This window comes from Aotus nancymaae, unplaced genomic scaffold (assembly GCF_030222135.1).
Source record: "Aotus nancymaae isolate 86718 unplaced genomic scaffold, 86718_ANA_hifiasm-v0.15.2.pri h1tg000022l_1, whole genome shotgun sequence".
In the NCBI taxonomy this organism is placed as follows: Eukaryota; Metazoa; Chordata; class Mammalia; order Primates; family Aotidae; genus Aotus; species Aotus nancymaae.
Window position 1 is genome coordinate 40,699,522 of NW_026988435.1, and position 23,956 is coordinate 40,723,477.

Genomic DNA, 23,956 nt, shown 5'->3' on the forward strand with positions numbered 1-23,956 from the left:
TGATTGAGCATCTATTATGTACCAGGCTCCATGATGAAGGACGTGCATGATTATCTCATGGAATCTCTTTGTAGGTACAAGCATCATTCCCATTTTTCAGAATGGGAAAAAAAAAGATTTTGTAAGGTAAGGAACATGATATGCTCAACCACAGGGATAGTCAAGAGTGGAGACAGAATTTGAATTTAGTCTGTCTGATCTCAGCCTTCAACAGTGAAGAGAGAATTTAAAGGCTGGAGGAGAAGTTCTGCAAAGTAGCAAGCTACAGATTCATTTCCTGGCAAGTCTAGTGTGCTTGGCAGTATACAATGGCCAATTTGTCAAAATGTTAATGTGACATTTTATATCAGGCAAGATAGGCTAGATTTTACCTTGATGACAAGCAACCCAAATTTCAGTGGCTTAACCCAATGTAAGGTTATTTCTCAGTCATCCTATATATCGCACGAGACTTGGCTTGGGGTCTACTCTTCCAAGACAGACAAGGGTCAGGATGACAGAAGCTTCTCTGTGACATGTGCTTCCATGAGAACCTTAGAAGTGGGAAGGGAACACACTTTGGCTTGTAAAGTTTCCACCAGAGGGACTCACCTCTTAATGTTTCCATTGATGGGGCTACTGATTGCACAGCCATGTTCAACAGGATCAGGGAAATGTAATCTAATATGTGTCTGGAAGGATGAAAGCTGGACATTTTTAATGAACACACTAATGACTACCACACATTTCAAAACCTAACTCAAATAAATAATTTTCAAATTGGCTTACTGGTTTTCACAACCGTGAGGTGATCTGTGGTAGACTGAAATTGTTCCTCTCAATGATTTATTACAAGCTCCTAGGAAAAAATTATGTTTCCCCATTTCATTGACATCAGGCACTGCCATATGACTTGCTATGACTAATAAATTGTGAGCAGAAGCGAGTGTTTGGCCACGTCTTGCTTTCCCTGACATGAGAACGGCGTGTCCTAGGTAGAGGCTGCTCCTTCAGTCTGCAGCTTGGAGAAAACAGCCTGTGAACACGGCTGCTGCTGCCATGTAGTGTGAATGAGAAATAAACCACTGTTTTCAGCCTTTGGGGTTGTTTGTTACTGCAGTATAACTTAGCGAAAGCAGACTGATATGGTATCTATTATTCTTTCTATGTAAACAGAGAATAATGAAATGGGCTACCCAGAAATCCACATTTACTGCCTGTTTTGTTGAAGTATAGCGATACTTTAAAGCAGAATTATCTATAAGAACTTACTATGTAAGTAAATATGATTTGGTTGAGTTAACCAGCCCAGAAATGCACTTTCTAAATTGGAACATACGCGGATACTTTAGGATTCTTATGAAAAATCTAGGAGAGGAAATGGGAATATAGAAATCGTATTGTTTTCAAATGTAAATGATTAGTCTTGTTCTCACTGAACAGTTGCCTCAGAAGACCTAGGGGTAATCTACATTCATGTCCACTTTTGGCAGAAATTGGAAGGATGAGACGTTACTATCTATAGAAATGCAAAGTCCTTTCTGACTGAGGCCAGTGATTCTCATTAATTCAGATCCCATTGATTTGTCATTCACAGCAGGTAGCCGGGGCGGAGGCCAGGCTGGCTTTTCCCCTCGCGTGTGCTTGTGCACGGTGTGCCTTGGTGCTCGCAGGTTGACACTCACGACTTTGACTATTCAGAGTTGCTGTAGAGGGGAGTCATTTGTCATTCTGTCATGGCACTAGCTGCAAGGTCCCTGGGGACAATGAAGCTGCTCGCTGGGACGGGGCCTCCCGACCGCCTGACCTCCTGTCCCTGCAAAGCTTTCCTCTTTCTTGTTTTTCATCTGTGTGGTCTGTAGAGGAAGAAGTGATCTGCTCTAATAGAATTTGGGGAGTTCAAAGGTTACCCGTGAGTAGGTACCACTGTTGTTCCCATTTTAGAGTTGAAGAAATGGAGACAGACAGAGGTTATGTAAACCAGGGAAGGGACAGCTGTGGCTTGAACCCAGGATGGCCTCATGCTATAATGGACACAAAGGGGCACAGATGAGCTGAGCTGTAGCTGAGAGAGGTTCATTTGGAAAAAAGAAGCTTACTAAGTAATTAATTTAACAAACAAGGTTATAAGTGGGTGGGTGTGCCACTGTGGAGCAAGGGCATGATTGACTAGAGAAGCAGCACCTGAGGCTGCTTAACTGTTTAGTAAGTGTGTATATGTGTGTGCATGTGTATCCATGTGTGTGCATGTGTATTTGTGTGCATGTGGGTGTAGGTATGTGTGTATACACATGTATATGTATTTCTGTGTGCATGTGTGTGTGCATGTGTATACATGTGTATTTCTGTGTGTACGTGTGTGCATGTATGTGCATTGTGTATATGTATTTGTGTGTATATCTGTATGTGTATTTGTGTGTCCATGTGTGCACATGTGTATGCATGTGTGTATATGTATATATGTATATGTGCCCATGTGTATGCATGTGGGTGTATGGGTATTTGTGCATGTGTATGCACGTGTATGTGTGGAGTGTGTGTGTGTGTCTCTGTGTGTAAATTTACATAGCTTTCCCCAGTGATCCTCTTCCGGTCATTAGAAATTGTTGAGTAAAACTGCTTTGCTGGCAACCTGCTGTCCGCACTCATATTACTGAAAGCCCTAGGAAATAATAAAACTATTTGTTTAAGGATATGCTAATTAGAGGCTTCACACAATTTGACACTCATCTCCTAATTGGATGGTGCTGTTCCTTTGCAAGATGAGTATTGACTTTAGAGTTTGGGTCTGAGCTAAATTTAGATGTTAGTCCAATTTTGTCCAATGGCTTTGAATTCTGCGTTGTACATATTGTGAGATCATCACTTACTTCTATTGAGCATCTAATTTAGTGGCTTCTCATGGCCCATTTGAAGAAGGAAGAACAATGGATTTTCTGGTACTGGTGAACAATGAACAATTTGTGCTTTTTTCAATCACAGTAATATATGGTGATCTTGACTCCTTGTCTTCTAAAGTATGGGAAATGTTTAGTAGAATTAAAATGCTCGGTTTCTTACAGTAGCCTGCCTTTTGGAAAGAGTGGTAGAAAAGTTAAGACTGTGTGCACCGTAGCATCCAAAATCCGATTAAGACATTTGGTGAAGTAGAACAGAGTGTCCCCAAGTTGCAGAAGATTACAGAGAGTTTACCATATTTGGGGAGTAGCTGTCATCAGTTAGCCAATGATACCACTACCCAGCTAGCCAATGATACTACTGGGACACATTATATTGAGACAGACATTTTGGAAGGAAATCCCGAATAAATGAGTTACACTTAATGCTCAAAAAGAAAGGAGAGCCAGATTTCTTGATTTAATGGGTGGCAGATTTTGACCTAGGAAAAATGTATTCATATGTCTTTAAATTTAAAAAAATCACTCCTTATAGAGATTTTCCAGCAAGATGCCTCTATGAAGAGTTTCACTCAAGTTCTTAGCATTTCAGAGCTCATCAATTAACTCTTCTCCCAGGCTAGGTGGTTGGGGTTATAACTCTTAAGAGAACAATGGCAAGACTGAAGAAAATGGCTTGCCAATGGAGGGATTAGCGGTAAATTATCAAAAGAAGAAAAATAATATTTGAAAGATGTGGTTGCTATGAAATATCGTTACTAGAAACAGCTTAAGAGCATTGTGAAGCTCACCCTCAGTGGTCTTATCTCTTCAAAGGCTGCAATCTCATATTCTCCCCTACTACAGTAGATTGGCATTTTGATTACAGCAAAGAAAAATGGTGCTTGGAAATCAGACCTGACAGAACATCATGTTTCTCCAGGGGTATTTTTGTAGACAGTGCTTATTTAAGTTTGATTTCAGAATTGTTCTGTGGTACATCTCATTTTCATATATGGTTGTTTAAAATTCGTGTGAATGCCTACATAATTTAAAAATGAATTGATAACATTTGGAAACAGAAGAGCCTTAAAGAAAAAGAAGAACTAATGGTGGGAGAAAAGCAAAGATGGCACATGAATACCAGTCATCTGCACATGAAGTATCAGTTGTCCTTTCTGGGTGCATTTCTCCACCGAATCATCATGAATCAGCAGCACTCGTGGTGCAAAGGGCACTGAACACAGGGTGACAGACAACACCATCAATGGCTGTGGCTTTCACGGTCCTGGCCTGCTACTGGCTGTTTGACCTTAGCCAAGTCACGGGTCTTGTTGGGCTTCCATTTCCTCATCTGTAAAATGGGCAAAGATTCCCTCCAACTAAAATATTTTATGATCCGTGATGTGATTTATATGACTAAACTCTCTGCATAGGAATAACTATACCCATGACAGAACCGAACCTTTCTATGGTGAAGGATGGGTTGCCTTCACCTACTTCCAGTGAACACTGGCTGTACCCTTAGTAACTCCCAGGTGGCAACTTCCGATTAATCAGCCCTGCCTCCTTGTCTGTAACGTGTTCTCTGGTATGTTTCATTCTCCACTTTCCCCCAGTGTTTTATGCAGTATTTAAATCTTTCAGAAGTTTTTTTCTTTAAGAAAAACTTAACAGAAAAAACAAACAAACAAACAGAGATGGAAGAAGAACTCATGGATTAAGAGGCTTACAAGATACCTCAACCAATCACCACGTGTTAACCTTATTTGGATCCCGATTCAAACAAGCTGATTGTAAATAAAAGAAAAATTGTGACGTTTATGAGTCAACTGGAAGTTTGAACACTCAGAAGATGTTGGATCTTAAATTATTGGTCATTATCTTAGGTGTCATCCTGGTGTTATAGCTATATTTTTAAAATAGTCCGTATCTTTTAGGGACACCTACTGAAATATTTGCAGATGAAATGACATGATTCTAGGGGGCAGCCAGTGAGTAGGGATACAGAGGAAGCAAGTTTGACCATGAATTGATAATTGTTGGAGCAGAAAGACGGGGACTCAGGGGTTAATGATACTACCGGGTCTGTTTTTGTGTAAGTCTGATAGGTTCCATCAAAAAAAGTGTGAAATAACCCGAAGGCTTAATGGGGACTCATCCTTGCAGGCACGTTCGCTGAGGTGTGGGCAAGTGCTGCTGGCCGCAGTTGCATAATCGCTGGTGGTAAATGTGGAAGTTCGTCAATCGGCAAGGCCGTAGTGGGGGCTGACTGGCAGCAAGCCCAGCGCTGTGTGGCTGTCATCTTGCCTCGAGGCCCATTTGCCCTCTATAAATAACAGTCTATATGAATGCTTTACTATTTTAACACACATGGGCACAGCTGCTGAGCACGTTTGTTTACGTAGCTATGAAACCTTCTGTAAACACCACTATCTCAAAATCGCCCATGTGTCAGGAACATAAACGGCCCCCTTTAAAAATATATCTGCAGATGAGACACGGCCAACTCCTAGATGTCTGAGTGGCTGGTGTCAGAATTTTCCAAGGTTTGATTCATTTTCAAAAATAGAACCACATGACAGGAAGGTTCTTGAAAGGTCACCTGGCATGTCTCTCTGACTTCAGGCAGGACCAGGCCAATACCATTCACAAAGGATGCGGGGCTGTTCTGTGTGGGCGTGGGTCTGTCTTCTGTGCAGGCCCTTCAAGGCGTGAAAGGGGGCTCTCTTCCAGCCTTGAAGGAGCCCACTTTCATTTTCTAAAAATGGAACCTGACCCTGCAATGCGGCTGGTGTTGGAAGGCAGTGCATCCACAGAGCACCACTCCCCTGCACCGGGCCTGAGCTCCCAGCAGACAGAAGGACCCAGGTGGCCTCCTGCGAGACAACTCGGGTCTCCGGAAAACACCAGGTTGAGATCATCCTGTGCCCAGGACACCTGCTTTCTATCAGGGAAGAGGGCACAGCGTGAAGGTGGCCACGTGGGCCTCCCCTCCTCCCTGGAAAAGGCCTGCTCCTTGAGACCACTGAGCACAGCAGGTTAAGGTCAACTGCAACATTTTTGAAAGAAGTGATGAGCGCGGAGAAGCTGTTTTGTGTCGCCTTGCTATTATCATGGCTCCTGATTTCCAGTCCAGCACTACAATGAATCATTAGATTCCTGTGAATTTGTTTTCCTCGAGTATGCATTTGGTCCACATTTTTTTCTTCCTGTGATTTTGAAAGATGATTGAAGAATTTTTGTCCCCTAAGGGGCCTGTTTAATGCCCATAAATCCTAATTGAGCTTTTTCATTCACAAGGAAACGGCATCCTGCTGAAGTGTAAGGGATCAGTTGTGCTGGGGGTACTGAGAAGAACGATTCCCCTGAGGAAAAGATCAAGACACATCCAGTTTCCAGACACCTCCAGAACTTCTAGAACACCCCGCCCCCCAAGTCTAGAAGTTAGAAAACTACTCTTAAAGAGAAAATGAGTAGAAGTTGCCTTTTCCCAGGGATAGGGTTGAGTGTTTGGATTGGTTTTGCTGGTAATTACTCAGATTTCTCTATGAAACCTGTGGAAAGGCCAGAGGGTGCTCAGAGGCAAGTATCACTGTTAATTACCAAGAAAACCATGTTCCTCCCTTTGGAAAGGCTCACTCATTACCAGCTGTCATCAGAAAAACAGGGTCTGCCCCAGGGAGAATTTTGACTGAGGGACATCACAAAGATAATTTGCTTGTTCCAGATTCACTTATTTTATGAGATTGGGCTTTGGTTTGAGGGAACGCAAAGCTTAACCCTGCAATTTGAAGCTCAGATTAACATCAGTAACCAGAGGGTGTGTCTCCAGTGGTTTTTGCTTCTTGAGCTTAGAGATACTGCCTTCCCTCACGTCCTCTTGGGGGAATTTACGGTGAAAAGCTTAAAGACAAACTGCCTCGTGAGTGGTCAGTTGATAGTGTCAGAGGCTGCAGCTCTGTGGCCGCTAGGGGGATCCAGAGTCCCTGTGCTCAGCTGACGCTGGGGGAAGTTCCTGGTCTGTAGGAAAGTGACAGTTCCCTGTTTGAATTATTACTCCTTCCTCCCTCCTCCCGAGACTCCTCTCCTCCTCTCTCCCTCCTCCCTTTCTCTTCCCTCCCTCCTCCCCTACCTGCCTCTCTCCTCCCCTTCTCCTCTTCTCCTTCCCCCCTCCTCCTCCCCTGCCTTCCATTCTCCTCTTTCCTCCTTCCTTCCTCCCCTTTTCCTTCTCTTTTCTCCCTTCCTCCTTCCCTGCCTTACCTTCTACTTCTGCCTTCTATCTCCCTCTCTCCTTCCCTCCCTCCTTCTCTCCCCTCCACCGAACTATTGCCTCACAAGTGCACCCCCAAATCAGGCTCAAGGTACAGATAGCCCTGTTAACATCTGCAGAACGTATGTCTTATTCTGCAACGCAAGTGACTTTCGATATTCTTTAAAGCTACTTTCTGATTAGGTTACTGTGCCTTTTGTTCTATGGAAAGGAGAGCGCTCTTACCACTGAGCTCCATGCAAAACCCTTTACTCACATTTTCATTGTTTGCTGCATTTAAAAACCCTGTTGCAAAAGTTTCATACCACCGCCATAAGAGAAATTTGTTAGAGGTTGTGACCTCGCCTGTTGGGTTCAGGGAGGTAGAAACAGGGGACCCATGGCTTTCCCCTGAAAGGCATGACAGGATTAAGTTACTTGTCACAGGGTGATGAAGAGCATGGGGCCAGCCTGCTGGTCATGCAATTTCAGACAATATAAACCACCCGAACCTCAAGCTGAAGACTCAGAAGCACAGAAGGGCGGATGGTATCAGGAAAAAGCACACCAAAGACACTATTACTACCTCCAAGAACAATAAAGGCCTTAATGAATTAGGGTTCTGGTTTATACTTTCCTGTGAGGCATTGTGGTTAGCTTGAGTCATAGCTAATGGCTCTGTTTCAGGGGATGTAACAGACAAATATGGGCAGAACCTGCTTTGCCGTTGTGATGTGTAATGTGCAAATTTCAGGTATAAGTGAAGACGTCAGTAAAAACAGACCATTTTCTCTATTTCATGAACAAATCATCTTCCTTAAAACACCCCAGTGATTAGCCATTAACAGCAGGAGGGCCAGCGGGATTAGAATGAACGGATCTTCAACTTTTTTCTTTTCTGTTAGAGTTATCTACTGTGTCTGCTGCGTTATACTTACCAGGGGCCTGGCAGGTCAAATGGAAGAGATACTAGGCACTCCCTTCACACAAAAGAAAAACCAATGCTATCGGCCTTGTAAATGACTCTCAAAGAATGGGTGAAACTGCACTTTTATTAAAGCAGTTTTTCAGGCTTCCTTTGAAAGGCTTAACTTCCTCCTCCTAACTTGGTCATAAATGACCTCGAGTATTGAAATTAGCCGTGTTTTAAAGCCATTTAAGACATGCTTTAGAGACAGATCAGATTTTAATTTAGGTAAATATTTGGAGACTTAAAATATATTACATGGTGATATTTCATTGTTCATTAATTTATTTTCCAAGAGGCTTTTAAAAACTAAATGCTTAAGCTTCTTGGCGTCTAACTTCAGGTTACACACATAGGCATACTACTTCATGAAGCAAGGGATGTTGTCAGTATTGAGTGAGGTTCAGTATTCTAGATCTTGTAATAGATAAGAACACCAGGTCCAGTTTAAAATGAGCATCTATCCCACAGCCGTCCCAGGATAGAACACATCTTACCTGTGGCTTCCACCATGCCTTCCAGGATGACCACAATTTCCAGTTCCTCTTTCGGCAGCTGGGCTTTGGAGATCTCCCAGAAAGGACTCTGTTGGTTAATTTCGTGGCTAATGATCAGCGGTGACACCAGAAACAGACGGTCATCCCCTGTGTAGTACCCTACGTTGATATCTGTCTGGTTCAACGGGATGAACTCCCCCTCCGAGGTCTGTTTTGATTTGATCAACTTGGCTCTGATGGAAGCCTCCACAATGTGGGAATTCCTAAGGTCCCCTACCCGGAACATCAGGCACAGTTTCCCATCCCGCATAGAGATCACTGCATGGGTGGAAAAGACCAGGGTCTCTGCCCTCTTCTTGGGTTGAGAGATCTTTACAAACATGCATCCCACCATGAATGCATTGACAATGGACCCCAACACAGACTGGATTAAGAGGAGAATAATTCCCTCTGGGCATTTATCCGTGATGACCCGGTAGCCATAACCAATGGTGGTTTCTGTCTCTATTGAGAATAAAAAAGCAGAGACAAACCCGTTGAGGTTGGTAACACAAGGAGTCCATGAGGGGTCCTCTATGTGGTCCATATCTCCCCGGATGTATGCAATCAACCACCAGATCATTCCAAAAAAGAGCCAGGTCACTGTATAAACCATGACGAAAATCAACAGGTTGAATCTCCACTTCAGGTCGACTAAGGTGGTGAAGATGTCGGTCAGGTAGCGATAGGTCTCTCTCACGTTGCCGTGATGAACGTTGCACTTTCCGTCTTTCCTCACGTACCTCTGGATTTTCCTTTTGGTCCGGTCTCGGCTGATGTGTCTTGGCAGGTCATCCCTGGCCTGCTTAGGCAACTTTGGCTGGTGAATGGCCACCGGGCTCTCGACGTCCTGATCCATGGAGTCGCCCTCCAGGACGTTAGCTGGTGGTTTGGAGAAAGGAAAAGAAACGCTGAATGAAAGCCTGGCTCTTTGAGGACAATGGAACAGCACACTTTGTATGGGCTGGTGAAGCCAAATACCATTTGTGAAGCTATAAACAAAGTAGACAAAGCCATTTTTATTCCACGCCATCTGGATAGGCCTCTAGTTGACTTGGACTTCTGTGCTCTTCGATCTAGTTTGTGTAAGCACTTCACCATCCTGCCCACCAGGACGGAGCTTATTGCTACAAACTTGTGTCCCTGCCAGCAGGTTCTACTGAGTCAGCTCTCACAGAGGGATGCCTCCCCACTCTGTCTGAGATGTTGTGGCATGGGAGAGGCAGGAAGCTCTGAATGGAGTCCTCTTTGGATTCAGACAGTCTTGGCTCTACTACTTAGCAACGCTTAGTGGTCCAAGAGCCCACTAAGAGTTATGGTATGTTTCGATATCTTTTATTGCCTGTATTGTATCCCCGCCGAATCCATATGGGGCTTGAGCCCCAACCCCTAAGGTGACTATATTTGGAGATAAGGCCTTCAAGGAGCTAGTTAAAGGTTAAATGAGGCCATAAGGGTGGGGCTCCAATCTAGTAGGACTGGTATCCTTATGAGCAGAGGAAGAGACACCAGGGGGGCACACAAACAGAGGAAAGGCCATGTGAGATGCAGGGAGAAGGTGGCCCTCTGCAAGCCAAGAAGGGGCTTCCAGAAACCAACCCTGCCGACGCCTTGATTTCTCCAGCCTCTAGAAGCATGAGAAAATAAATGCCCATTGTTTAAGCCACCCAGTCTGTGATATTCTATTATGGCAGCCTGAACTAACAAACACAGTATCCAAATTCGTGAGCCTTGGCTTCCTCATTTACAAAATGATCATGATACCCAACTCACAGCGTCGTTGTGAGGTTAAACAACACCGTGTACGTGATGTGTGCCTGTGTGCAAAGGACACACAATCAATATTTCTTTGGAATAAATTGTTCCCCTGTCACTTCCCTTATATTTAGGGCAAGCATCTTGAACAAGCTCTTTGAATTATTGGCCAAATCTCAGGGTTTAAAAAGCATTTCTGGTTTTTGTCGGTACGTACGCATGCATTGTACTTTAATGGTTGATTCAATGCCGAGGTAAATAAAAAAAGGGTGGGGAAATGTTCTCTTTCTGTGTGCTTACATATTTGATTTAGTTTCTACCTCCTCAATATTCAATATCTGTAATTTTAGCTTGTGGTTATTTTCTTTTTTTTTGGATTTTTTTTTTTTTTTTTTTAGAGATAGGGTCTCACTGTGTCATTAGCTCACTGCAGTCTCGATCTCCTGGGTTCAAGTGATCCTCCCACCTCAGCCTCCTGCCTGAGTAGGCACAGGAGGCACAGGCTCATGCCACCATGCTCGGCTATTTTTATTTTCATGGAGATAGGGGTCTCACTATGTTGCTCAGCCTGGTCTTGAACTCCTGGTCTCAAGCCATCCTTCCGCCTTGCCTCCCAAAGTGCTGGGATTACAAGCACGAGCCATCATGTCTGGTTATGGTCTTTCTTATGGATTTCATGATTAATGCATTGTACACTCATTAGTGAACAATGCATTAGGAAAGCTCTCCTAAAACTGAGTGCAGGGGAATGTTGGAACCGATTCTGCTGTTTAAAAGCACACAAACTACTGTATGAAATTATTTATTCAGCCAATAATACTGAAATCTTCTAAAAGTTTGGTAAGAAATTTCTTGCTCAGGCTTAAATTCTGTGTCCCTTGACTCTGCCATGTGTTTCCTTTGTGGACACTCTGTTTTAATCTTGGTTAAAGGAGAAATGTCATCTGCCAACAAACCACTATTTATCTGAGTAAGAAAATAGCTGGAGATGGAATCTGAGTGTCGACAACCTAACTTATGAGCTAACCTTGCTCATGGATGATCAGTTGCCTTAAAAATAAATCCCTTGGATCTGTTTTTGTGTTTCAACCACAGGAAGAGACAGCATCTGTCCTGCAGAGCCTACTTAGTCTGACAGCGTCGACTTTTAGATGATCACCCTCAATAGTCCTTCACTGGTAATAACAAAACTCCTTCATTTGTAAGAAAAAAATTTTTTTTTTTTCCATTCTCAAAATGAATACTAGGACGGGTGTTGATGGGAGGCTGCTGAGGGTGGGAGGAGGGGAGGGGGGTGTGGAGGGATGGACAGGCCTGTCCTGCTCACTGGAGGTGGGGTGGGTGTGTGGATGGAGGGAGAGCCCTGTCCTGCTCACTGGAGGTGGAGTGGGTGTGTGGATGGAGGGAGAGACCCCTCTCTTGCTCATTGGAGGTGGGGTGGGTGTGTGGATGGAGGGAGAGGCCTGTACTGCTCACTGGAGGTGGAGTGGGTGTGTGGATGGAGGGAGAGACCCTCTCTTGCTCATTGGAGGTGGGGTGGGTGTGTGGAGGGAGGGAGAGGCCTGTCCTGCTCACTGGAGGTGGGGTGGGTGTGTGGATGGAGGGAGAGACCCTCTCTTGCTCATTGGAGGTGGGGTGGGTGTGTGGAGGGAGGGAGAGGCCTGTCCTGCTCACTGGAGGTGGGGTGGGTGTGTGGATGGAGGGAGAGGCCTGTCCTGCTCACTGGAGGTGGAGTGGGTGTGTGGATGGAGGGAGAGACCCTCTCTTGCTCACTGGAGGTGGGGTGGGTGTGTGGAGGGAGGGAGAGGCCGTGCCCTGCTCACTGCCACCACCCCCTACATGGTGGGGTGTTCTTGTCCTTGAATGGTCAACTCCAAGCTCTCACTGCTGATACTGTGCTGAGTATGTTTGAGATCTATCCTGTTTTTCTCAACCAGGTTTTCCCTATGACATTAAAAAGTCTCAAGCTACTTTTTCTAAATGTGACTTTATATGGAATGGTGTCTAGGCACGAACTCTGCCTGGCTGGGGAGGCCCTGTCCTCAGAGCCTTGCGAAGGCCCCAGCAGGCCTGGTATATATCCTGTCTTGACTGCTGGAAGGCTGCCCAACTGTGAGAAGCCACCCTAAGCTCTTGTTTTTCTAAGTCCTTAAGTGGAAGAAGAGGGTTTGTCAAATCAGATCCCCCCAGGGCTGGAGCACATTTCCCATCCTCTTTGCATTGAGGGTTGGCCTTGGTGATTGAGTCATGGTCCATCTGGAGTTGGGTGTGCCTTCCTTGGCCATTGTGCTTAATAGCGGACGTGTCCCCTCCTTATGCCCTTGCTCTTTCTGTGGGGGACAATGAAGTCGAGTTGAAGGAGCCTGGGTCCCGAGTCATGGGTGGAGAGCTGCTATCTGTCTAGAAACAAGAAAAGCAATGATTGTGCTTGACTCATATGTTTTCCATCTGTTTTCAAATTGGGCCTTATCTCTAATGCTATGGGCAGAAATATATGACACCTATAAGCAGATAGACGAGTGGTTAGAGGGATCGGTTGTGGGAAAGAGCAAAGAGAGAGAAAAGAAAGTTGAAGATGAGCGTTTGGGTTTTGTGTTTGTAATGAATTAGTCTGCGGTTCATTAAATGCTTGTGTTTGGTATTAGGGGAAAAAGGTAATGCAATGCTACTTCATTGCTTTTAAAAATCAATGAACATTTAAAAAGAGAGAAAAAGACAAACCTCCCTGGTCATGTGTTTGGCAGGTGGCTTTGGTGGGTCCCTCACAGGTGAGGCTGTGAGTGCAGGCCAGGTGCATCCATGGGGAGGTGGGGGAGGGAAGGCTGGGCCTTGCATCATGGCAGCTGGTGGGAGGAACGGACATGGAGTTGAGAGAAACCAAAACAGCCAAGGAAATGTGAGAGTTCTGGGAGAGGAGAGACTGACATAGGAGCCCTGAGGGGCCAGGAAGGGCACAGTCAGAGGGGAGGAGAGGGTGTGGGGCATGGGGTGGGTGGGAGCAAAAGAGGGGCCAGAGCCTCAGGGCTGTGACCAGAGTCATCACAGGGAGCTGGGCTAGGGAAAGAGGGCGAGTCCAGGTCTGAGCAGGGAGTGGCAGCTCAGCACTGACTGGCATGCATGCAGATGTTGCAGGGTAAATATAGAAGGAGACGATGATCACGTTTTGTAACAACATTCCTTTCTTTCTCAGAATCCCAGGTATGAATTTGAGCAGGGGATCTGAATCGAATCTCCAGAAGCGTTTTGAGCTGCTCAGTAGGGCAAGTTGCAGCTGGGGTTGGGAGAGCAGACATTTCTCCCATGTTCCCGCACAGCTGATGACAAGCAACTTCTTACCACCAGGGATAATGGAGAGGGGACACCCTCTGCTAACCGTGAAATGCTGCACAAATGTGCAAAGGGGCCTGAGGAATGGTGCTGAGAATTTTGATGATTTACTTGACTTTGAGAGGAGCTTTTCAGGATTTTGGCTCAGAGTAAACGCAGGCCTGTGTGAAGGCCAGTTTTTTTCCTCTTCTCTCTCTCTTTTGTTTCTTTCCCTTTCTCTTTTGGAAAAATTATCAATTTACATGGAACTAGCCAAGGTACAAAATAGCCTCAGGTTGAAATTTAATCTGAAAAGAAATAACAAGAAACGACAGAGTCACAGCTGGGCGGAGCCTTGTCCCTGAACCAGGGGGATTGTGTGGCTGCATTTCAGGTACAGCTCTTGCTGCAGGGAAGGCTGCCCTGGTAGCCCTGGACTATAGTAGGTGTTTCTTACATTTCAAGTTGTATATGAATTTTGCAGGTGAAACTTCCGGTATCCAAGAAAGCATTACAAAAGTACCTTGAGACTTTTTAATGTCATAGGGAAAACCTAGTTGAGAAAAACAGGACAGATCTCAAATGTATGTGCAAAGTCAAAGATTGGAAGGAAATACACCAGATGTGAATGATAGTAGAGTAATTTTGTGGGGGTGGTTTATGGGTACTTTTAATTTTCTTGTGAAACATTTTTCAAATTTTCTAGAATAAATTTATATCACTTTTGTAATTAAAAAACCAAATTGTCAAGCAACACATCAAGACACTCTTTTGATATCTGATTTAAGAAATTCATCAAAGAGCTAAATAATGATAAAGCACTTGATCTGAAGGTGTCCCATCCCATGTAGCTGACAATTTAGAAACTGAGACATTTGCTTGACCTGAATCCAAGAAAAACATAACTAAACCCTACAGGGTCCTTTTTGGGTGTATGAATTAGAAGGAAAAGTGAGAATGTATGCAAGAAGTTTGAGGCCACTTGAGGAGTGGACCCAGTGAGACGTCGAGTCAGCTGTCCTGTAACCACCCAGGGGACCTTGAAGGAGAAGGGTGCCCAGGAGGCCTGGAGGCTGGAGGGGTTGTCACAGTGAGCTAAGGAGAAAGGGACAGATGCCATCTTTCTCTTTGGTTTAACCAAATGTCAGTTGTTTGGGCGGTGCCCTTAGTGACATAGAAGTGTGGTTTCTTCCTCATCAAAAATCACCCAGAACCCCCAGAATGGGAGAAAACATTTTCTAGGCATACATCTGATAAGGGATTATGATCCAGAATATATAAAGAACTCTTACACCTTAACCAATAAACAACCCATTCAGAAATGGGCAAAGGACTTGAAGAGACATCTCCAAGATATCCAAACGGCCAATAAGCAAATGAAAAGATATTCTTCATCACCAGTCATTAGAAAAATGCAAGTCAAAACCATAATGAGATACCACTTCACATCTATTAGATGGTTATTATTTTTTAAAAAGAAAATAGCAAGTGTTGGCGGGATGCAGAGAAACTGGAACACTGGTATATCACTTGTGGGAGTGTAAAACGGTGCAGCTGCTATGGAAAACAGTATGTTAGTCCCTCAAAAGTTAAACATAGAATTACCATGTAATCCAGCAATTGCACTTCTAGGAAACCCAAAGGAATTCAAAGCAGGGACTCAAACAGATACTTGCACACCAGTGTTCATAGTGGTGTTATCCACAGCAGTGATAACGTGGATACAACTGTTATGTCAAGAAATGAATGGCTAAACAAAATGTGGTTTGTAGGTACATACAATGGACTATTACTCAGCCTTAAAAAGGAAGGAGATTCTGATACATGCTAAGACATGGATAAACCTTGAAGACATTATTTAAATGAAATAAACCAGATGCAAAAGGACAAATACATATCCACTTATGTAAACTTAGAATAGACAAATTCATAGAGATGGAAAGTAGAATAGAGGTGACCAGGAGCTGAGGGAAGGGGGAAATGGACAGTTATTTCTTCAGGATGCTACAAAAACTTCTGGAAATAATGATGATGGCTGTGCAACATTGGTAGTGAACTTAATGCCATTAAATTGCACACCTAAAACAGTTAAAATGGTAACTTTTATATGATGTATATTTTATCACTGTAAGTCTGGTTGCCTCGCCAGGAGCTCAGATGCACACCCCCCCTTTTTCTCTGAAAGCCTGGACAAGCTCAGGCTAGCTTGGACATGCTCAGACATGCCTGGACATGTTCCCTTCTCCCCTGCTCGCACAGCCTGGTCTTCCCTTAAAGAGCCCAGTATGCAAACGAGGTCTTGTAACCCTAGCCTCTTGCTAGCCAATAGCAGGCAAGTCTTACTGATCAATAGCAGTTGAGTTTTAATAGCCAATAGCAGTCGAGCTTTACTAGCCAATAGCAGTCAAGTTTTACTATCCAATAGCAGCCGAGTCCTGTATGCAAACAAAGTCCTGTAACCATACCCAATAGTAGTCCTACTTTGCCCACACCCTGCTCTCCCAAACCAATCGAGCTATTTCACTCCCTATAAAAACCCATGTCTGAGAGGAGTCCATGCGACTTCTCCGGCCCCTCCTGTCGGACTGCAGAACCTCACCCGGGAGCCTGAATAAACCCTTTGCATTGGATCTTCTTGTGCTGGCCTCGGTTTCTTCATTTTAAACTCGGCGAAAACAAACCTTACAAATGGTGCCGAAACCCAGGAGGAGTTGTAAGGCCCCTCCTGGAGGAAACTGACTCCTCCACACAAAGCTGGACCGGGGAGCTGCCGTCTCACCACAAGGTAAGACTTCTGCTGCCCACCACCCCACAGTCGGGGAGTCCCTGTCAGCAACTGCTATAGCATCAGGGATTCCTGCTGGGAGTCCGGGACTCGATTCTGGGACTCCGGCCATGGGTCCGGGACTCCGGCTGCCTGCCATGGGTCCGTGACCCCGGCTTAGGACGTGAGTGTAAGAGGAGACGTCCCTACACTCTTGTTCTGTCCCTGTGAGGGGTTTTTAGGGTTAGTAATTTGAGGGAAAGTCCCCACTTTCCTGAACCCTTATCAGTGACTGAGGTGCGGGTACTCAGAAGCCCCGTTCAGCAGCCCTGCCTCATGGCAGAGCCAAAGCCCCCGGCTTATACCAAATCCTTTATTTTAAACTAGCCCATTGGCATAAAAGGCTCCTGTTAAGTAAGAAACTGTATTTTTGGTTTCTTTCTTTCTGTCTCTCTCTCTCTCTCTCTCTTTCTCTCTCCCTCTCAAAATGGTGGCCGAACCTCGCCCTTAAGATGGTGGCCGCTTCCCGCTCTTAGCTTTCTTTCTCTCTCTCATCTAACATGGCAGCTGTGCCTCACCCTTAAGATGGCGGCCATGCCCCGCTCCTAAGATGGCGGCCGCTTTCTACCTTTAACTCTATCTTTCTCTCTCTTCCTAATTCCAAAGCGAGTGAGTGAGTGAGTGAGTTTATGTGTAGTCCCATGGCCTAACAGCTACGGGGCTTGTGTGGGCCTCAACCTGCGGTTCCACGGGGCCGTCATAAGGCATAACGGTGATTCACCTCAGAGCTGTCTTGCTCGGACTTCCATCCTGGGGTGACCAGGCCCAGGGATTATACGGGTACACCTTAGCCAAGACGCCCCTGAAATATCCCTTCGGGGACATGGCCGGGAAGGCATCAGACTGGTCTCCCATCTGGGGGGCACCCACCCTTTGTCCGTCACTCTTATATGTGGTACTGTCTTTATTGTAGCCTCTAATTTTGCCATGTGGCAGACAGTCCTAGCCCTGTCTCTTTTTGTTTTCCTCCTTATTATCATCATTGCATTAATCATTGTAGCCTGTAGGTTTTCTCAGCCACCCCCGCTGGGAAAGGAATACTTCTGCCCGTGTTGGGTGTAATACCTGTTCCCATCCCTTCCTCGCCTCCGCCTCACCCGCGGCCCCTGCCTGTCAACTCCGAATCCTTCGAATTATCCTCCTAACAATGCTTCTAATATCTCCCCTTAAGGCCAGTCCCTACTATGCCTGGCGATTCTACTTGCAGGAATCCTGGGAACAAGGCCCCACCACTAGAACCCAATACATTGCTCAAGTAGATTGCCGGCCCGCAGACTGCAAATCCATAAAATTCGAGTTCCCAAAATCCAAGGCCAATACTCTTAAGAGCTCCCAGAATAACTTTGGCCTCTGCTTCCTGTATAACCAAACTAAGAATTTTTGTCATAAATGGAACGCTATCTTTGGTGGATGCCCATACGCATCTTGTATCACACACAAGACCCCAAAAACTGAAATGCTCTCCATTGACAATCAAAGTAAGGTGTCCCTTACTATTCGTGATCCTTGGCATGCTCGATGGGAAAAGGGAACTGCAGGTAAAATATACACAAGGTTTATGAATAGCCACCCCAGTGGTACATGGCTAATATATCGGTCCTATATCCATATCGTGCCAGTGGAAATGGACCGACTCAGCTCGTTAGGCAACACCATCCTACAGAATGAGGCCATTTTAACTAACCAACTTGGACCCTCAAGGAGTAACTCCCAACCTTTCTCTTGGCTAGCGCTGGTACAGCAAGGCATTAATATGTTAAGTTTAACTGAAGCTATAAACTTTACTGATTTCTTTTTATGTGCCTCCCTTAATGAACCACCCTTAGCTGCGGTTCCCCTCCGGACTGGGTTCAACCTGTCTCAATCACCTATGGGACCTGACACCACCCTAACAGGGATCCCGCTGTTCAAGGCACACTCCCAAGATTTTTTTTTCTGCTACGGAACGACTGACAGCTCCAGCTGCAACATAACTGTAAAAGTAAGATCCACCCACTATGCACCTCCGGGAGGATACTTTTGGTGTAATGGGACCCTAACCAAGGTTATAAATGCCTCCCTTCCCTCCCCCTGCGTACCTGTTACTCTAGTCCCACAGCTAAAGGTATATGGGCAAGCCGAGTTTCTATCCCTTCTTATACCTCCTCCTCCCCCTGTTCGCCTAAACAAACAAGCTGTCTTCCTCCCAGTAGTAGTTGGTCTCTCTTTAGCATCATCTTTAGTAGCCGCTGGAATAGGAAGCAGAGCAATGGGTTACAGTGTTACTTCGGCTGCTCAATCAGAAAGCAAGCTCCGTGTGGCCATTGAAGCGTCAGCCACCTCTCTGGCCTCCCTTCAGTGACAAATCATGTCACTAGCCCAGGTAACTCTCCAAAACCGACAGGCCCTTGACCTATTAACGGTGGAAAAAGGAGGTACCTGTATGTTTCTTCAGAAAGAATGCTGCTATTACATCAATGAATCAGGTCTAGTAGAGGAGAACATCAACACTCACCACCACCTCCAGGAAAACTTTTGAAAAAAGCAAGATACAGGAGTCTTATCCCTAAGCTGGTGGCATCCCATGCTTACCTGGCTGACTCCTATCATCACTCATATCATCATAATCTGTTTACTGTTACTAATGGCCCCTTTTCTTAGATTCCTACAAGCCCGTATGCAAGAAACTGGACGAGTAGCTGTCAACCAAATGCTGCTTCATCCCTTCATCTGATTCTCAGTCGAGGCACCAGCCAACTGACCTGTACCCCTTACTTTGCCCGTATTCAGCAGGAAGTAGTCAGAAAGAGTGGCACCCTCTATCTATCATCAAAAGGTCGGAATGTAAGGCTGGTTGCCTCACCGGGAGCTCGGACGCACACCCCTACCTGCCCCTTTTGCTCCGAAAGCCTGGACAAACTTGGGCAAGCTTGGGCATGCTCAGACATGCCTGGACATGTTCGCTTCTCCCCTGCTCACACAGCCTGGTCTTCCCTTTAAGAGCCCAGTATGCAAATGAGGTCTTGTAACCCTAGCCTCTTGCTAGCCAATAGCAGGCAAGTCTTACTGACCAATAGCAGTTGAGTTTTAATAGCCAATAGCAGTCGAGCTTTACTAGCCAATAGCAGCCAAGTCCTGTATGCAAACAAAGTCCTGTAACCATACCCAATAGTAGTCCTACTTTGCCCACACCCTGCTCTTCCAAACCAATCGAGCTATTTCACTCCCTATAAAAACCCATGTCTGAGAGGAGTCCATGCGACTTCTCTGGCCCCTCCCGTTGGACCACAGAACCTCACCCGGGAGCCTGAATAAACCCTTCGCATTGAATCTTCTTGTGCTGGCCTCAGTTTCTTCTTCTTCTTAAACTCGGTGAGAACAAACCTTACAACCACAATTTAAAAAAATGACTTACTCAAATAGTTTTTGTGCTATTGAGAGTCCCTAGATGATCCATCAGATATGGCTCACTTTTCTTTGATTTTACTTTTCTTTTTCCTCTCTACTCATCTCCTGAATTGAAATAATGTTGTAACAGTGCTACAACTGTAGTGTTCTAGCACTCTTCAGTAGAGAGGATGATTCAAAATGTAAGACCTCTTGTCATGTGAAATCTATTACTAATTACCAAAAGGGCCCCATTGGTAATAGATTTCCTCTGGTTGGAAGTCAGCCACAAGTTAAAACACAATGTGAAAACAGAGATCAGAGAAAGGGGCACTGGGAAGGGTATCAACAAGATTACACTTAAATTTGTCTTGGGTGTAGAGCAGAATGGGTTTGCTCAAGGTAATGGTGAGTATGTGCTTGGTTCCTGATGGATGAAGATTGGGATAGTGGGGGCATTTGAAAAGCAAGAACAGAAAGTCTGAGCCAGAGCAATCAGGTAAGAGAAAGAAATAAAAGACATCCAAATAGGAAAAGAAGTAGTCAACCAATCTCTCTTTGCTGATGAAATGATTCCATACCTAAATAATCCTAAAGACTCTGCCAAAAGGCTACTGGAACTGATAAACAACTTCAGTAGAGTTTCAGGATGCAAAAATCAATGTACAAAAATCAGTGTCATTTCTATACACAAATAACATTCAAGCTGAGAGCTGAATCAAGAATAAAATCCCACTTATGATAGCGGCACAAAAATAAAACACCTAGGAATACTTCTAACTAAGGATATGAATGATCTCTATAAGAACTACAGACCACTTCTGAAAAAAAATCAGAGATGACACAAACCAATGGAAAAACATCCCATGCTCATGGACTATAAGAATCAATATCACTAAAATGGCCATATTGCCCAAAGCAATCTACAGATTCAATGCTATTCCTATCAAACTACCAATGTCATTTTTCACAGATTTATAAAAACTACTCTAAAATTTATATGGAACCAAAAAAGAACCTCAATAGCTAAAGCTATCCTAAGCAAAAAGTAGTACAAAGCTGGAGGCATCACATTATCTGACTTCAAACTATATTGTAAGGCCACAGTAATCAAAACAGCAACCACTGTGGAAAACAGTGTGGCGATTCCTCAAGGACCTAGAAATAGAAATTCCATTTGACCCAGCAATCCCATTACTGGGCATATATCCAAAGGATTATAAATCGTTCTACTATAAGGACACATGCACACGAATGTTCATTGCAGCACAGTTTACAATAGCAAAGACCTGGAACCAACCCAAATGCCCATCGATGATAGACTGGACAGGGAAAATGTGGCACATATACACCATGGAATATTATGCAGCCATTAAAAAGGAGGAGTTCACATCCTTCGTAGGGACATGGATGAACCTGGAAAACATCATTCTCAGCAAACTGACACAAGAACAGAAAATCAAACACCACATGTTCTCACTCATAGGCGGGTGTTGAACAAGGAGAACACATGGACACAGGGAGGGGAGCACTATACACGGGGGTCTGTTGGGGGGGAGGGGGGATAGTGGGGGTGTGGGGAGTTGGGGAGGGATAGCATGGGGAGAAATGCCAGATATAGGTGAAGGGGAGGGAGGCAGCAAATCATACTGCCACGTGTGCACCTATGCAACAACCTTGCATGTTATTCACATGTACCCCAAAACCTAAAATGCAATTAAAAAAAAACAAAAAACAGCATGGTATGGGTACAAAAATAGACACATAGACCAATGGAACATTACAGAGAACTCAGCAATACAGCCATATGCCTACAGCAGTCTGATCTTTCACAAAGTTGACAAAAATAAGTAGTGGGGAAAGGACTTTCTACTTAATAATGGTACTAGGATAGCTGGCTAGCCATGTGCAGAAGAATTAAATTGGATCCCTACCTTTCACCATATACAAAAATTAACTCAATACAGATTAAAGATTTAAATGTAAGACCTCAAACTATAAGAATGCTAGAAAGAAACCCAGGAAACACCATTCGGGACATCAGCCTTGGGAAAGAATTTATGACTACGTCCTCAAAAACAATTGCAACAAATCAAAAGTTGACAAGCAGGCCCTAATTAAACTAATGAGCCTCTGTACAGCAAAATAAACTATCAACAGAGTAAAGAGACAACCTAGGTAATGGGAGATAATATTTGCAAACTACATCTGACAAAGATCTAATATCCAAAATCTATAAGGAACCTAATTCAACAAGCAAAAAACAACCCCATTAAAAAGTGGGCAACAGACATTAACACACTTCTCAAAAGAAGACATACAAGTGGCCAATGAACATATGAAAAAGTGTTCAACATCATGATCATCAGAGACATGCAAATCAAAGCAGCAGTGAGATACCATTTCACACCACCAGTCAGAAAGGCTATGATTAAAAAGTTAAAAAACAATAGATGCTCACGAGGCTGCAGAGAAAAGGGACACTTAAATAATGTTGGTGGAAATGTAAATTAGTTTAGCCACTGTGGAAAGCAGTTTGGAGATTTCTCATAGAAGAATTCAGAGTTACCATTTGACCCAGGAATCCCATTACTGAGTATGTTCCCAAAGGAAAATGAATCCTTCTGCCAAGAATATACACACATTTGTATGTTCATCACAGCATTATTCACAAATAGTAAAGACATGGAATCAACCTAGGTGCCCATCATTGGTGGACTTGATAAAGCAAATGTGGTACAATACACCGGGGAATACTACACAGCCATGAAAAGAATGAAATCACATCCTTTGCAGCGACGTGGATGTAGGTGGAGGCCATTATCCCAAGTGAATTAATGCAGGAACAGAAAACCAAATACTATATGTTCTCACTTATGAGTGGCAGCTAAACACCAAGGACTCATGGATGTAAAGATGACAATGGTAGACACTGGGGACTACTAGAGGGAAGAGGGAGGGGTGGGCAAAAACGATTGATACTATGTTCACTAAATGCGTGACAGGATGTCATACGCCGAATCTCAGCATCAAGCAATATACCCGTGTAACGATCCTGCACATGTACTCCTTGAATCTAAAATAAAAATTGAAATGATAAAAAACAAATAAAAAAAGAAAAGCAAGAACAGCCTGTGTAAAAGTCTTTAAAGGCATGAAACAGCTTTGGTTGGGAGTGGCACAGATTCAGTGCTGCTGGTATGTGACGTACCCGGAGGAAATGAAGGGGAATGAGAAAAGAGAGGTGGATGAAGTCCAGGCTGGGCGGGCCCTGAAGTCCTCTGTGCTAGACTAACAAGATCGGTTTTAAACTGGGGAGTGATGTGAGCGAGTATTTTGTGTGTTTTAGAAAGATGTCTCTGAAGAGCAGTGGTGTGGAGTATAGATTAGATGCAAGGGTTGGCAAGCATTCTGTAAAAAGCCAGATAGTAAATATTTTTGCTTAGTCAGTGTGTTGCTTTCAGGCAACACAGGTCTCTGTTGCATATCAAAAAAAAAAACAAACATTCTACAGCCCTTACAACTATCGTTAGCTTTTAGCTCATGGGCAGCACAGGAAGCGTCTGCAGTCTGGCTTTGGCTCACTGGGCAGTCGGTTGTTGAGGGGTGGCCATGGGAAGAAGAAATGACCAGGTGTTGAAATAAGGAGGCAGCCATGGGAAGGAAGAGATGGCAGTGGATTTGGAGCTCAGTAAAAAGAGGAACTGATTTAAGTGAGAGACTAGTGAGTGTGAAGGGGAGTGGGCAGGAGAATGACCCAATGGTGGTGGTGGGAGGTGTAGTAGGGTGGTCAAGACAAGGAAGAATGGATTTGGGTGGAAGAGGATGGTGTTCGTTTGCGCATGTTCAGCTTAAACTATCTGCAGACATCCAGGTGAGCTCTCCTGTAGGCAACCAGGTGTGTGGGGCTAGAGCTGAGGGTGACCTGGAGCTGGAGCAGATGCAGAGGGAGCATTTCTCAAGGGCATTATTCACTGCAGGCTGTGGGACAACCGATTGCCCTCCTGGAAAAATAAAATGATGAGTCTCATCCTTTTTCCTTTTATTAGACTAAATTCTAAATAGATCAAGAATTTAAAGGCAAAAAATAAAACT

The 23,956-nt window shown here is 44.5% G+C and overlaps 1 protein-coding gene across 1 annotated transcript in view; it reads right to left on the bottom strand.

The window, feature by feature from the left end:
• The window catches only part of KCNJ6 (potassium inwardly rectifying channel subfamily J member 6), a 297,639-nt gene that overhangs the window by 84,541 nt on the left and 189,142 nt on the right, over positions 1-23,956 (bottom strand). Inside the window, exon 3 of the mRNA XM_012445505.2 lies at positions 8,572-9,492. Coding sequence (XP_012300928.1) covers positions 8,572-9,492 — 921 coding nt within the window. The remainder of the gene's footprint in view (positions 1-8,571; positions 9,493-23,956) is intronic.